The 17,161-nt window shown below is 32.4% G+C and overlaps 1 protein-coding gene across 6 annotated transcripts in view; it reads left to right on the top strand.

The window, feature by feature from the left end:
- The window catches only part of LOC142323138 (uncharacterized), a 140,501-nt gene that overhangs the window by 62,939 nt on the left and 60,401 nt on the right, over positions 1–17,161 (top strand). For all 6 annotated transcript variants that reach the window (XM_075362400.1, XM_075362399.1, XM_075362395.1 and 3 more), the window contains 3 exons: positions 3,121–3,337; positions 3,552–3,713; positions 5,551–5,750. In XM_075362400.1, coding sequence (XP_075218515.1) covers positions 3,121–3,337; positions 3,552–3,713; positions 5,551–5,750 — 579 coding nt within the window. The remainder of the gene's footprint in view (positions 1–3,120; positions 3,338–3,551; positions 3,714–5,550; positions 5,751–17,161) is intronic.

Here is a 17,161-nt window from a genome sequence, read left to right as displayed (position 1 = left end):
GTAATTGCCAACACCCAATTTAAAAATCATAATAGAAGAATATACACTTGGAAAAAGCCAGGCGATACTGCAAGGTATCAGATAGATTATATCATGGTTAAGCAAATTAGAAATCAACTCGTTGACTGCAAAACTTACCCTGGAGCAGACATTGATAGCGACCATAATTTGGTGATAATGAAATGTAGATTGGGGTTTAAAAACCTGAAGAAAAAGTGTCAGATGAATCGGTGGAATTTAGAGAAGCTTGAGGAAGAGGAGGTAAAGAAGATTTTTGAAGAGGACATCGCAAGAGGTCTGAGTAAAAAAAATAAGGTAGAAAATGTAGAAGAAGAATGGGAGAATGTTAAAAAGGAAATTCTTAAATGAGCAGAATCAAACTTAGGCGGAATAAAGAGAACTGGTAGAAAACCTTGGGTTTCAGACGATATATTGCAGCTGATGGATGAACGTAGAAAATATAAGAATGCTAGAGATGAAGAAAGTAAAAGGAACTATCGGGAATTAAGAATTGCTATAAACAGGAAGTGCAAACTGGCGAAAGAAGAGTGGATTAAAGAAAAGTGTTCAGAAGTGGAAAGAGAAATGAACATTGGTAAACTAGACGGAGCATACAGGAAAGTTAAGGAAAATTTTGGGGTACATAAATTAAAATCTAATAATGTGTTAAACAAAGATGGTACACCAATATATAATACGAAAGGTAAAGTCGATAGATGGGTGGAATATATTGAAGAGTTATATAGAGGAAATGAATTAGAAAATGGTTTTATACAGGAAGAAGAGGAAGTTGAGGAGGATGAAATGGGAGAAACAATACTGAGATCTGAATTTAAGAGAGCATTAAAAGATTTAAATGGCAGAAAGGCTCCTGGAATAGACGGAATACCTGTAGAATTTACTGCGCAGTGCAGGTGAGGAAGCGATTGATAGATTATACAAACTGGTGTGTAATATTTATGAAAAAGGGGAATTTCCGTCAGACTTCAAAAAAAGTGTTATAGTCATGATACCAAAGAAAGCAGGGGCAGATAAATGTGAAGAATACAGAAAAATTAGTTTAACTAGACATGCATCAAAAATCTTAACTAGAATTCTATACAGAAGAATTGAGAGGAGAGTGGAAGAAGTGTTAGGAGGAAGAAGTGTATAGGGACAAGGTAAGCAATTTTAGGCCTCAGATTAATAGTAGAAGGAAGATTAAAGAAAAACAAACCAACATACTTGGCGTTTATAGACCTAGAAAAGGCATTCGATAATGTAGACTGGAATAAAATGTTCAGCATTTAAAAAAAATTAGGGTTCAAATACAGAGATAGAAGAACAATTGCTAACATGTACAGGAACCAAACAGCAACAGTAATAATCGAAGAACATAAGAAAGAAGCCGTAATAAGAAAGGGAGTCCGACAAGGATGTTCCCTATCCCCGTTACTTTTTAATCTTTACATGGAACTAGCAGTTAATAATGTTAAAGAACAATTTAGATTCGGAGTAACAGTACAAGGTGAAAAGATAAAGATGCTACGATTTTCTGATGATATATATAATTCTAGCCGAGAGTAAAAAGGATTTAGAAGAAACAATGAACGGCATAGATGAAGTCCTACGCAAGAACTATCCCATGAAAATAAACAAATACAAAACAAAAGTAATGAAATGTATTAGAAATAACAACGATGGACCAATGAATGTGAAAATAGGAGGAGAAAAGATTATGGAGGTATAAGAATTTTGTTATTTGGGAAGTAGAATTACTAAAGATGGACGAAGCAGGAGCGATATAAAATGCCGAATAGCACAAGCGAAACGAGCCTTCAGTAAGAAATATAATTTTTTTACGTCAAAAATTAATTTAAATGTCAGGAAAAGATTTTTGAAAGTATATGTTTGGAGTGTCGCTTTATATGGTAGTGAAACTTGGACAATCGGAGTATCTGAGAAGAAAAGGTTAGAAGCTTTTGAAATGCGGTGCTATAGGAGAATGTTAAAAATCAGATGGGTGGATAAAGTGACAAATGAAGAGGTATTGTGGCAAATAGATGAAGAAAGAAGCATTTGGAAAAATATAGTTAAAAGAAGAGACAGACTTATAGGCCACATACTAAGGCATCCTGGAATAGTCGCTTTAATATTGGAAGGACAGGTAGAAGGAAAAAATTGTGTAGGCAGGCCACGTTTGGAATATGTAAAACAAATTGTTAGGGATGTAGGATGTAGAGGGTATACTGAAATGAAACGACTAGCACTAGATAGGGAATCTTGGAGAGCTGCATCAAACCAGTCAAATGACTGAAGACAAAAAAAAAGGCTGTTACTGTCAAAGTGACAACATCATGCCAAAAACTGTATCCAACATTTTTAATTGAAGGATGTCTCTTTGTGATTCAGTTTCCTGAACATAATTCGTGGGACAGTATCAGATGTGTCATAGAATCTTCAGGTTGTTAGGAATGCAGTTTACTATCTTAAAACCCAACGTACATATTAAAAAAAAATCCATTAATGTACATAATGTAAAATAACTGTTTATTAGGCGTCTGCTAAATAATGAAGCATATGTATGTAATATAGTATTTTCTGGTATACAAACTAGAAAAATTTATTGTATTACTGTTTGGTCAATGAGACTTCTGTGGTCCCCTTTCACAGCAATTATCTTTTGGAATGGATCTTAATGTTTGATACAGATCAGTGTAAAATTTCAACTCATTAACATCTTTTCATGTTGAGTTAGTGAAGGTACTCATGAATATTTATTTTATCTTGTTCTTGGGTTTCCTCACCTCCAGAATAGCCACAGAAGGCTAATTAAAATATCTGTAACCAATTAAATGTAATGTTGGATTCAAATATGTCTGTATTATTAATTTGATATTAAGTTTTTTTTTTTATTTTTGTATACCAAGAAGTTAGAAAAGTTATCATTAGAAAGATAATTCTGAAATAAACAGTGATGTATCTTCATATGTTTTTCCTAGAAAGTTTTATCTATTTGCCTTTTATTTTGTTTTCTATTATCTGCTTTAGTAAATGTACAAATGCTCTTTTACAAAATTCATTAATAATGTATAAAGCATTTCTGTTACATTATTACAGATATGCTCGTAACTGTTTCAGGGTAGAACAGCACTGCACGTAAGCGCCTGGCAAGGACATAGAGAGATGGTAGCTTTATTACTTGTTGTCGGGCAGTCTGATGTTAATGCTGTTGATAATGAACATCGAACAGCTCTTCATTCAGCTGCTTGGCAAGGTCATTATCATATTGTTCAACTTTTATTACAACACGGTGCTGCACCAAATCATACTTGTAACCAAGGAGCTACACCATTAGGTTTGTAAATTCAAAATGTTATTAGTTTTTTTATTGATTTAATTATTGTTCAACCAGTTTTTGATCTAATTATTCTTTAATCTTTTATTGATTTATAAAAACAAGTTATTTAAATTTCTTTTGTTTGTTAAATGTTTTTTATATTTTGTTTATTTAGTGACACAATTTCATATCAATATAATGTAATACAGTTTTTTTCTTTATTTTTGATAAGGTATTGCTGCCCAAGAAGGACATGAAGAATGTGTTCGGTTATTGTTATCTGTTGGTGCTGATCCATCTCATTCAGATCATTGTGGAAGAAACGCTTTAAAAGTAGCAGCTAAAAGTGGTCACTTGGGAGTTGTGAGACTCCTGGAACAAGCACAAGCTAACTGTAAGATTTGTTATAATCAACATGTCGTATTGTAAATGTCATTTTCCTAAAAATTGTTATAAAATAAACAGTGATTTTATGGTAGTGCACTTAAGCAAAAAAAACAAGATGCACATTGTATAATTCAGACTATTGAATGGCCTTTAGAACTTTCCCTGTTTCAGCAATCGTGATGCTAGGCATTGAAATTATTCCTAAAAGTTCACTATCAGTTGCAGGAACAAGAAATGTCAGTAAAAATTTAAAACAATTCATATGTAGGATAAGTCTGTTACACATCCATTCCATTCTATTCAAAGTAATTGAAGATTTTTTCTAAAAATCCATCTCACCCAGGTTACTTGGCTTTCTCTACAAAAGGATAATTGATTTTATAAATATGTTCATGTAAGAAACTTGATGTTTATAAATTACCATACACTACAAGATTATGTAACATGTCTGATTTATTAATTACCTGATTTAACATTTTATAGTTCTGCATGTATAACATAAACTAAAAATGTGATATGTGGTTTAACACATTTTTTATCTAATCATATGTTATGAGCTTTAACAAAAAAATTAGACTGCAGTATGAAGAGAGTAGAATAGTAAACCATTTGTGCAACAAGAAGAAAAAAAGAAAAAGTAAATGGTGAAAAGAATAAAAAAAATTTAACTACTTAAGTGAAGTATGAATGTAGAAATTCTATAACTGTTGAGCCTTTAGTTGATTATCCAGTGTACACAGAAACAAATTCAGTTAGGTAGCATAGAAACAATAAATATCTTAAACAATATGCAATAGTTGCTAAATTTCCTAAGTATGGAGGGAGCCAATTTAAATAATTAAAACAAATAAAATGATAATGTGGATATGGACAGAAGTAAAGCTGCCTAGAATAGGAAAATGAAGTGGTTTCAGTGCAGAAATAAACTTGAGAGTGATAATTACAGAGAATAATTTTGTTGAACTCTGTGTGTGATTTTTACATTAATTTTGTTCAAAAGAATATGTGTATCTACAAGTGTTGTAAAATATTAGTGCACGTTTAAAAAGCACAGAACCGATACTTACTAGATATTTGTGATTACCAAACTGCAGATAGTTGCATAAAATATAAGATTGATATACCATCTTACCTTTATCAGACAAGCCTGCAACAGTATCAATGGAACAAAAATGTTAATGATTTTAGAAAAGATTCAGCTAACCTAATCTTATTAAAATCAATAAGGTTTAAGTATTTTAATTAATCCAAGTATTTTATTAAAATACATCAAGACTAAGCAATACTATTTATTTAAAATTTTAACAGGATGACCTGAGAGCTTGTGTATATGATTTATTTTTGAGAAACTTCAGAAAATGATTAATTTTTTCCATAATTTTTAACCCTTTCTATTCATATGTCTGAATAGCTCCTACAAACTTTGCCTTTATAACCATTCCTCAGCACTGCCCTGACATGACTTCTTGGCAGAATTTTGCTGTATTCAGTGAGTATGTTCTATATAAGCAATTGAGATTATATTTTCACTGCGTGCTGCTATATCAATGTTATTTATTCTATGAAAATATTTTTCTGTGATGTATTATGAATGATCATATTGTGTATTGGCTGTTTTGAGGTTTGACATAAATTTTACCTCAATTTTTATGAATAAATTGATTTTACCTGTATAATTACAATATTTTCAATATAATTTTTTTTTTAGAAAAAAGTAAAAAATAAAAATGATTACCTGTACTAGCTCTAGTAGACTTATTAATGAATAAATCCTGGACCTAATTTGTTTTTATTTTATGTTAAAGTACTAAATAGCTTAGCTTATTTACTTATTTTTGTTTCAGTGGAAGCTGGAAGTTTAGGTAACCCCGGATTAGGCAATATTGGTGCTGTAGGTTCTTCATCATGTCCATGCCCTAGTGCTCCACCACCTTCTTGTTCTCCAGAATTATGTACTGATTCAACTGTGAAACGGCGTTCACTTGTTTCTTCTGATAGTAGCAATTTGACTAACAGTACCAAAAGTTCTATCAAGGACCATCAGGTTATTTATAATATTAAGTAGTTTTATTTTTATTAAGGAATGTTTTTTTAATTAACCTTTTCAGATCATGTAGCCATTAAACTGGCTATGTACGGCATCAGTTTTAAAACGCTGTTACAAAATCATTTTATATGGCATCGTAAGTTGTTTTTTTTTATATTCACAAAGGAATCAGTTTTATTACACAATTTTAACAACGTTTATACAATGTAAAATGTTTTATTTAGACTAGAAAGAATATGACCATTTTTTTCTCAGAAATGTGCTTGTGTGAGTGTGTGTGTATGTGTGTGTGACTTGTGTATTACAATTGCTATGAGGGTTACCGATTTATTTATTATTTACAAAACAGCTTATTATATTAGCAACATATCGATGTATTGAAACACATAATAAATTATGTTATACAGCACACACAAAAAAAAAGGAATTTGTGGTCATAAATACATCACCTTTACTTGACGTCTAAAATATATTTTCTGACAAAAGATATCAGTAAATATGAAACACATAACGATTCGTAATGAATAACAGTATACAGTAAAAATTGTTTTTTGTCAATCTGAATAGCCTTTTAAGTGGTGGGAATTTTTATAAAATGTAGTTTTCTGAATCTACTTTCAGTTATACTAACATATGTTATTTTATTGTGTGAGGACGAGTGTACGCAGCTATTACATGCGTACAACAGCAGTTAGTTATTATCGCATACTGTTGTTCCGTTGGTAATATATTATTTCATTATTTTTTTCAAAGTTACATCGGTTTTTTTTTTTATTCAGTGCAATTTTTTTTCACATATTGGGGGTTTTTTAAATTTGTGATTTTTTTTTTATTTGCCGTAATTTTTTTTTTTTTTTTTTTCGTCGATACACACAATGAATGATGAACAGATTAGGTTTGCTCTTGAAGAAGGACTTTCAGATTATGACGAAAATGACAGTGACGACCTTGAGGGCTTGGACGACATCAAAAATACTGAAATTAGGGGTGTCGAATTTTTGGAACCGCATCTCCTGAATTTTAGTAGCGACGATGATGATCCAGGTCATTCGAGTAATGATACTGACACGGAGCAGGAAATAAATGTAGCTGGTTCAGTTCTACATCCACCTGCTGAAGGAAACGATAATTTATTTCATGAAATCCGTTATCGTTCTCCAGTGCAGTTGGATGTTGAAATGCAACCTCTCCAAGATGATGAACTTGACACGGCGGAGTTACAAGAAAATCCAACTGACCGGGCCCAAAATGACAAAATGTTTACAGATGACGAAGGTTACAAGTTGGAAGGTCGTCTGCCGTTTCTTGGAAATCCCTGGTTAGTTTGTACTGATAGGTGTAAATATGACACACTAAACAGTTTGCCTTTTACGGGTCCGGAACCAGGTGCATTTGTAAAGAATCCCGACCTTTTGGCTAAATCCACTCCTCGTAAGAGAGGTCGGCCTAAGAAGTGTCATAGGAATTTACAGAATGTGCCTAAATATATTCCTGATCCCCCATATTCATGGGCAGACGCCGTTTGCTGTATTTATGTTGTTTTTTGGGGCTATCCTTGAAAAAGTAACATTACAATTTAATTTGTATTTTCAAAGCCGTAGACCTGATGGACCATTACCTAAGGACAGAATTCAAGGTGACGTTAGTCTTGATCAGATGAAACGTTTCTTTGCAATCATCCTGGAAATGGGTCATACTGTAAGACACACTTTACAAGAATACTGGTCAACTAACGAGGTATCCCATATCGCTTGGTTTGGGAATACATTACCGAGAACTGTCTTTCTTCATATTTTGAAGTATTTACATTTCACTAACCAGGATCCACGAATAGAATCAGAAATGCAAACTGGTAACTATGACCGTCTCTGGAGAGTACGCGAAATATTTGAAATTTCACGTCAGAAATCTCGTGAACTCTGTAATCCACAAAAACAAATCGTAGTTAATGAGGTTTTATGCGCCTACAAGGGTAGAGTCTTGTTTCGGCAGTATATACCTAGTAAACGAAAGTGCTTTGGGATAAAGGTTTACAGACTTTACGATAATTCTGGGTACACATTCGATATGAGTGTATATCTCGGGAGACAATGAGAGGAACTAAATGTAAACTAAACAATTACTGAACTTACAGTTATCGATCTAATTGCAGGTTATGAAAATTGTGGATATCATTTGTATATGGACAATTTTTTCTCAACCCTGCAATTACAATGACGACTGAAAGATGTGGGAATTCTAGCTTGTGGAACAGCTTGATCCAATCGTGCTGGAATGCCAGCTGAATTCACACAAAACAGACGTAAACAATTAGGTTTAACCAGACATCGGCTAGCCTGTTGTACGACACTGGATGGAATATCTTGTATTCTATTCAATGACAAGCGAATGGTAACACTTCTGTCTTCTATTCATGGGCCTGCTGAAGAGGGTAAATACAGCATAACAATTCGCGGTACAGAAAATGTTGTGAAACCTGTAGTGATTGTAGACTATAATAATTACATGGGGGCTGTTGATCTATCTGATCATCTGTCTTCAAGCTATTGCTTATATAGGCACATGACAAAATGGACGAAAAAACTTTTTTCCACATTTTTGATATGCTCCTTGTCAATGCTTATACGGCTTATAAGTCAGTCAATAAGATGGAAAAGAACCAATCCTTCAGATGGTTTCAAAATGAGGTTTTGAAAGGGCTTGTTTTATCATCCCCTACGGGATTTTCTGCACGAGGATCTTATGTAAGAAATCGTGAATTGTTACGTCTTGAAAGTTGTGAAGCAAGACATTTTCCTAAACGTGAGGGAACAAACAGTTTTAGACAATGCGTTGTGTGCTCGGCAAATGGCATTCATGCAAGATTAGTCTGGAGGTGTGTGGCATGTGAGGTACCACTCTGCATAGACGGATGCTTACTCGTGTATCACACACGCCAAAATAAAACTAGTGCGCACTCGTAATTTCTTATATATATATATATATATATATATTGCGATTTTATATACATAGTAACATAAAAAATACCTGTTGTTGTACCGAATAGCTTGTAATACCCCACCCCCGCACCCCACCATGTAATAGCAATACTCTGTTGTAAAAAAAATTTTTTCACTTAATAAATGATGCTCTTAGAAAGTCTTATAATTTTTAAAAAAATTTTTACATTATATGTAATGCTAAGAAAAAATAAATAACTATAAAAATTTCTCGAAATTGATATGCTATATAATCTGTGATTTATGACACTGGTTTTTTATCATATTTTGCCCAACTTTCAACTGATTTGCTTGAAATTATTATTTTTAAAAGCTGCAAACTATGTTTCATAAACACAAATCAAAAAAAAAAATGTTCACTAATAAAAAACGCAGTAGAAATGTACAAAAAAAGTTCTGCAATTAAATTATCATAATTTTTGTATGGCTTCAATTTTTTTGTTGTTACAGGCATAAAAAATATCCAATCGTAACGTTGTTTTTTTGGCCAGAATATGTTAAATCTCGTTAATATAATGTAATTTTTTGAAATTTTTTTCACTAGAGGGTAGCATAAGACTATGAAGGAAGGCAATCAGATTCCAACATATTTTTGCGGAGCGCTAAGAAGCACGGGTCATTGTGATGGGAGAAGGTTAAATAAGTACAACATATTTATCTAATCCTTTTTTATTACATTTACAACTTGAGGCACATGGAACTGATTGAAATAAAAAAGTTTGCAGATTTTAATAAATGGTTCTCTAAAGTGCTCCAGTATTGAAACTAATTCTATAATTTCAATACTGAGATTCACACAGCTTAAAAATTATTTACTCACAAACATGGATTTTCATTCATTTAGGCAATTTTTTAGAAGTTCTCATTAAAATTATATGAAATTTGGTTGATCAGAATGTAACAGTGACTCGAAATATTCGATATTAATATTACGTCTTAACATTCAACATAAAATATATATTTATTCTAGAAATGAAGAAAAGGTATAATGGTGAATAGAGAAATTAATAAGCAAACGAAACAGATTAAGAGTTTTTATTATTTTAATTTAATTGACATTAAAAATATTGGAGCTTTAAAAAATAAGGATCAAGTAATTGGTTGTCCAGTTGATGTAAATGATATTCCAAAATTTTGCACTTCATTGACTTGAAACCCATAGGAAACTGCATTCCTTGGCCATGTAGTAAATATACTTGTAGCTTACATCCCTAGATCACCCAATCTAGATTTTGAATCAAGCTACAAAATGGTAAGTGGGAGACAGTATGATGAAGGCACTAGAATTAAAATATAACTGGTCAGGTCAAGCCTTGAACTGTCCATCACATATACAGAAATTCAAGTGCTACTCATCTGATACACTGATCTGATTAGTGCACTAATCTGATACACTGTGTTAGAAATGATACTAGCTCTAATAAAATCCTAAATTCAACTGTGTAACTCTTTTTAGTGACATACTAGTTAACTGCATTAAAAAAAGCAGGAGGTAACTGTTTAAACTATTTATTGCACACATTTCAAATCGCATAGAAATGTAATCAAACTAGAATGGCTAATAATAAAATGACCAGTTCTTCAGTGTTCAAGTTATTCCTTTTTATAGTTATTGTAAAGTTGTTTTTAACGTCTGTCTTATTATTTTTTGTCACTAATCAGCATGATAAAGTATAAAGCTTTTTTTTAATGGAATTGTGTCTCCAATAGATCCTTCAGAAGCTGTTATTCAGCTCCTTCACTGTTCTGTGTAGAAATCAGGTAGTTCTGTAATATTTTTGTCTTATCTATTTTCCCCCCTTCTTTTTTATATTGTCTATAATTTTATTTTACAGTATTGATATAATTCAGTTACACTGGTCAACATGATTTTTGTCTCACGAGTACCAATACGTGTACTTAATGCAGTTTTTTTCCTGTTCTCAAATATGTATTCGAATTTCTCCATACCCAGTTTTTTGTTATTTTAATTTCTTAAAATATTTTAAAACTTTTTTCATCCATTTGTTCATTGTCAAGTAAAAGCTTCTAGAGCATTGTAAATATGATGAAACTAAATAAGCTAACTCAAAGGGTAGCATTGCTACTGTTGTGCAGGTTCAGACGTGTATAGACATGTACAAACATGATCTAGTGTAGCACACATTCATCAGAACGATGCCACAAAAGTGGCGTCATTCTTGTTCTTCAATATATCATACCTCATGTGTTAATATGAGCAAGGAGGATGTTAAGTCTTTAAAAGAGGGTAATAAAACCTGGAGATGTGAAAATGCTCAAAGAAAAAAAAGGATAAGTATTATGTTGCAAAATGTCAGTGAAAAAAAACATTAAATTGAAAGATGTATTTAATTTAATTAAGTATTTTAAAAGTGAAGTAAAAGAAATGGAGAGAAATTTGGGCGGTTCAATTGAATTTTTTCACGAACAAATAGGCACAATTATTAAGAAGTTAGATGATCAGAAGACACAACTGAGGGTAAGTAACAAGAAGCTTGAAGAGCTTACTACTGAAGTGTTGTCACTTAAAAAGAAAAATCTGGAGCTTGAGGTTAGATGTGAAGATTTGGAGCAGTACTCCAGAAGGAATGATGGTGGAATACTGCAATCTAAAGGTGAAAATTTGTATTCAATTATTGAATAGATCGGTCCGGCTCTTAATTTTCCAATTGAGAATAATATGATTGATGTTTATCATCGGATGCAAAGAAGAAAAACTGAAGGAAGAGCACCTATTCTTGTGAGGTTTGTGAGAGCTTCTGACAAGGATGAATTGAAGAAGAAAAGAAAGATCTAGAGAAACCTTTCCATGCGTCATATGGATAGGCAGGATGACATTCCGGTCTACATAAATGAGAGTCTTAGTGTTTGAAGAAGAGTTTTTGGTGCTGCCAAGGGTATAAAAAAAAATAAGTTTTACAAGTATCTCCAGATAAAAGATGGAAAAATACTGATTAGGAAAGACGAAGGAAGCCCTGTAATAGTGCTTAAGTCATTACAAGATGTAGTTTCTTTGTAGAATTAGTTAGAGGAGAGGAGTTGTATTTTTGTTTATGTATATTTCTGATGGATAAGTTTGTGTTTTACATTGACTGTAAGTAGTGACAAACATTTTTATTTAATTCATCAAAATATTATTAGTACAAGGAAAAATTTTGATTTATTTGGTTACATTTGTTCACAAAGAAGTTGACTGCAAGTCTACCAATTTGACATTATTATCTGTATCTGGATTAAGACTTGAATGTAGGCATGGAAATTTTGATTATATTATTGTTTGTTTCTATTGTTTTAATTTTTATCCAGAAAGTACTTTTGTAGAGGAGGTTAATTCTTATTTACTGAATCTGTTTTTTGCTGGGGATATTAACTTGAATGTTTTGTCTGATAATTTAATGACTGAAAATATATATTTACGTTAGACAGACTACGGTCTATATTTGCTGACTAATGTTATTACTCTTAGAGCTAGTGGAACTTGTATCGATTATTTAGCTTTAAGAATTATAGATAAGCCTATATACAATGATTATTTAATTGTTGATGTATTACTGGAATAATTGATCACTCCATGGTTATTTTATACGTTGATAAAAGCATAATTGATAAGAAAGTAATAATAGCTAATAAAAATGTAATTAAATCAAAAATTGATTTTACTAAACTTAGATTAGCTTTGCAGAATATAGACTAGAATAATTTATATAAGTATACAAATTTTGATGCTGCAAATGATTTATTTACACTTAATCTTTCTGATTGTGTTTCTATGGTGACTACTTTTTATCGTAGCTCTAATAAATATAAAATTTTGAAACCTTGGATAAATGTTAATTTAGTTAGAAAAATAGAAAAAAGGAATATTCTTTACAGGAAGGTAAGGAATGAACCTGGGAATAAATAGGTTGCCTCAGTATTATATTAAATACATTAAATCTTTAGGTGACCAGTTAAAAAAATCTAAACAGATGTATTTTAATGAAATGCTAAATAGTTGTAAGGATTTTGTCCCAGTGGAATGTAGTCAATAAGCTTATTAATAATAATAATATCGATAAATGTAAGGATATAGGAGATATAATACCTGAGGACGGGAGTATTGTAAGTGATCATTTTTTGAAAGCTCAGTGTTTTAATAAGTATTTTCTAGAAATACCACACAAAATTAAAGCGGAGCTAGACAAAATAAATGATTCTGGTTGAAGTGACTTTAGTCAATTTTTTAGGGAGGAGTCACCTAAGAATTCTATGTTTTTTTATCTGACTGATGCTAATGAATTACTTGATATCATATGATCTGTGAAAAATAAGAAATTGGCTGGAATAGATGGGTTGGCAGTAAATACAATAAAAAATATGGTGATATAATATGTCATCCTTTGGTCTGTATATTTAATTTAAGTATGGAATCAGGAGTATTCCCTTCTCAAGTGCAGAAAAGTATAGTAGTGCCTATTTTTAAAAGTAATGATAGGAAAATTTTAGGTAATTATAGACCTATTGTGTTGTTGCCAGTCCTTTCAAAATTAATAGAGAAACTTATTAAAAAACGGTTAGTAAACTATTTAGAAAATATAAATGTTTTTAGTGGGAATCAGTTTGGGTTTAGAAAGAAGAAAAGTACTGAAAATGCATTATTGATCTTTATATCTAAATTTATTCATAATAAAAATGTTGGCAGCAGTACAGCAGGTTTATTCCTGGATTTTAAAAAGGCATTTGATGTAATTGAATGGGAGAAGTTATTGGAAAAGCTTTGGCTGGCTGGAATTAGAGGCGTGTGCAATAACTGGTTTAAGTCTTATTTGAGTGGTAGATACCAGCAAGTTAGAGTTAATAATGTACTTAGTAAGAGGGGCAAAGTAATTTATGGGGTTTCCCAAAGATCTGTACTTGGGCCAGTGCTGTTGTATATATTAATAATTTATGTCAAGGCTCTTTTCGAGGGCACATAACTACCTTTTCAGATGTGACAACACGTTGTTATGTGTCACCCTCTCAGTCTGGAATTAAAAATGACATGAAGGCTGACCTGAGGGTTGTAAGATGGTGGCTTGTGATGAATGGAATTTCATTAAATGTAAATAAGACAAATTACGTGAACATCAATTTGCAAAGTATAGATGTATTAAATATCTCTCATTGGGATGTAAGGTGAATACTGGTTGTTCATGTGAGGACATTTCACATGCTGCATCTGTGAAATACTTGGGCATTATTTTGGACTGTAGACTATCCTGGAATGTTCATATTACTAATCTCAAAAAGCAATTATGTGTTTGTATAAATAAATTCTATTATTTAAAAAAAATATTGCCCTGTTAGAGTTCTGAAATCACTGTATTATGCTTTTGTAGTCAAGGTAAAAGTATGGGGTGGAACTTACTACAATGTTTTAGATCTGTTTATATTGCTCAGAAACATCTAGTACATATAATATTGGGTAAAAGTAGACAACATGAATCCTTCCCATTATTTAGAGGCCTTAAGATCTTGCTACTACGTCATATGTATTTCTATAGATTACTAATGATGTATTATGAAGGCTGTAAACAGGATAGGACCCACCCTTGGTACTATGGTTACAAGGCCTTTGCGGCAAGCTGATAGAGTAGTTCCTCCTAGGCCAAGAATTGAGTTATTTAAATGTTTTTATTCATACTTGGGTACAAAAATATTTAATCACTTACCAAGGGAATTTAAATCCATAGAAAACTCTAAAAGGTTTTCACTATCAATTTATGATTGGCTGTTGTCAATTGAAGATGTAGAGAGTTTTTTTTTAATTGATTGGCCTGTGATTCTGGGTGGAATCAATGACTAAAAGTTTCATATCTTTATTTTTATCATTTTTGTTTCAATTTTATCTAGCATTAATTTCATTTTTCAATTTTATGACTTCATGTATTGTATGTATGGTTCTAATTTATTTAATCTGTATATATGTATATATAATCTTGTCACTAGCTGAAATTTTAGTACTGCAAGACTGTATCGTGTAATTATTTTTTAAATCCACTTGGAAATCCACACTTGACCACTATTCAATAAATTGTTAGTATATTATTATACTCGCTGAAAAATAATGGATGGTAACCTCCAATATAGTTATTACTGTAGGGGGTACCTAGCCCCACTAGATTATATAATAATTGTTTACCTTTATTATTTTACTTCTATTTTATATTGTTTGGTTGTATGTCCATTAAGCATATGTATTAATAATTTATAACTACAAATAATTTTATTTTCATTTGTAATCTGTTTATTTTGTGGAATAAAGATTATTATTATTATTAATTTTTTTTACGGGCATCGACTGCTAAGGTCATTAGCCCTCGTCACATTCTTAAAAGAGGTTAGTATCACCATTAGGGTCTTCATATGTAAGGGTGTAAAGGGCCCTTAATTTTATTGAAAAGTACAAAAGTACACAAAACATTTATCCCCAAAACAATAAACAACACTTATGGGGTGTAAAGGGCCTCTTATCTTATAATTAAAGAAAATAAAGCAAAGTACATAAATGGAAAGGATAAGTCTTTACAATACCATTATCTTTATTTAAGCACCTCGGGGCGGCCAGAACCGCCGTTAAGCAGCAGTCGCCCCAGGATGCCGTGGCAGTTGACTCCCCCTATAAAGAGTCCTGTAGGACGTAACCCATCGGGGTCCTCCCAGCATCATAAGAGAAATCTGACCACCTATTCAGGGCGGCCAAAGAGCCCCTCGGTGGGGAGGCTGCCCTTCCTGGTCCTGACCTACTTGGCTCCAGGCATGCATTGTGCATACCTATAGCCTTACACCCTCAGTCCACCCTTGAGGGTCTCCCATGCCATCATTGGACACATCCCGACTCCCCTACTCTTGCATGAAAGCGAGCGCGGTTGGCTTAGGCAAGAGGGCTACCTCCCGTCACTATACATGCCATGCTTCGAGACTTATATATATAAAAACTACCCATAGAGTTTGTTTAACACAGCTTCAAAAATTTCATTTTTACAGACTTTTAAGAAGTTCACTGGCAAGTAAATAAGCAACTATTTTAAGAAGTTCACTGGCAAGTAAATAAGCAACTATTTTTTCTTCATTCCCATTTTCCAAATCAGCAGCAGTATCATTTCTTACCGGAACTTCATTCTGAGGTCCTCATATATGGTACATTCTTCCATTAGATGCTTAACTGTAAGTGTTTTATTACAAACACCACACATTGGTCTTTCTTCGCCGGTTAACAAATATGAATTTGTTATTCGCGTGTAACCGATTCTAAGTCTCGTCACAGCCACTTGTTCTTGGCAAGTCAACTTCACGTCGCTTTTCCATTCATTGGGAGAAATTTTGACTGAGTTTAATTTTGTATATAAACTCCTCCAATCAGTATTCCACTTGTTTCTTGTTATGTTAGTTAGACAGTTTTTAACATCTGCCACCCGTACAGGAATAGCATTCAAGTTATCGCAGACTGTCATCTTTCTGGCAGCTTTGTCTGCGCTTTCATTACTTGCAATACCAACACAACATGCCCAGGAGTCCATACAAATACGCATGCTGTCCTCGTTGATTTAGAATGTAGAAAATGGACAGGATGTTTGCAATTAGGACATCCTTAATGTTCTTGTTCTGAATTGCAAAAAGTGCACTTAGAGAATCAGAACATATTAGCACTCTCTCTTTGCAATAGTGTTCTGTATACCGAAGAGCATGCTGTATGGCAGTAAGTTCTGCCATATAGACATGTATGGCAGTAAGTTCTGCCATATAGACTGGTCATATCGGGCAGTTTCCAAAAGTGGGCTTCTCCATGTACATATATGGAGCATTCAACACCATGTTCGGTTTTAGAACCATCAGTATAAATTCTAATTTGTTCTTCGTAACTACTGACGGTTGATAAAAATTCCTTTTGGATGATCACTGCTGGGTTCTTTTTTATTTCTTCCTGAGAGAGATCCCAGCCTTGTATTTACCACCTGCAAAAGCCATGGTGGTATTTCTCTCATAGAAATTGCTAATGTCTCTGGAATAGCAATTTCGTATTTTCTTGTTAATTCGTGGTACCTAATTCCAACTGGTCTGGAATAGGTAGCATGATGTTTGTTGGGAAAGTTACAAAAATAAAATTACAAATAGCTCGTTTTTGCCAAAAGAATATTGGATTTTATTTTCAACCAAATGAAAAACAGAATTATATAACCATGTACATAAAAAGAAAAGAAATGCATAAAAACACTATTAAATTTTATTGTTTAGTTAAAGCACAAAATCTCCTTGTGCGATATTTATATACAACAATCCTTAAGTAAAGTATAGGTAAAATTATTACATTAAATGTTTCTTTTACATAAACACAGTGTGTAATAACAATACAGATTATAATAATAGTATCTTATTGTTTAACGGAGGATT

The sequence above is a fragment of the Lycorma delicatula genome, chromosome 4 (assembly GCF_047948215.1).
Source record: "Lycorma delicatula isolate Av1 chromosome 4, ASM4794821v1, whole genome shotgun sequence".
In the NCBI taxonomy this organism is placed as follows: Eukaryota; Metazoa; Arthropoda; class Insecta; order Hemiptera; family Fulgoridae; genus Lycorma; species Lycorma delicatula.
This window is presented reverse-complemented; position numbering and strand designations above follow the sequence as displayed.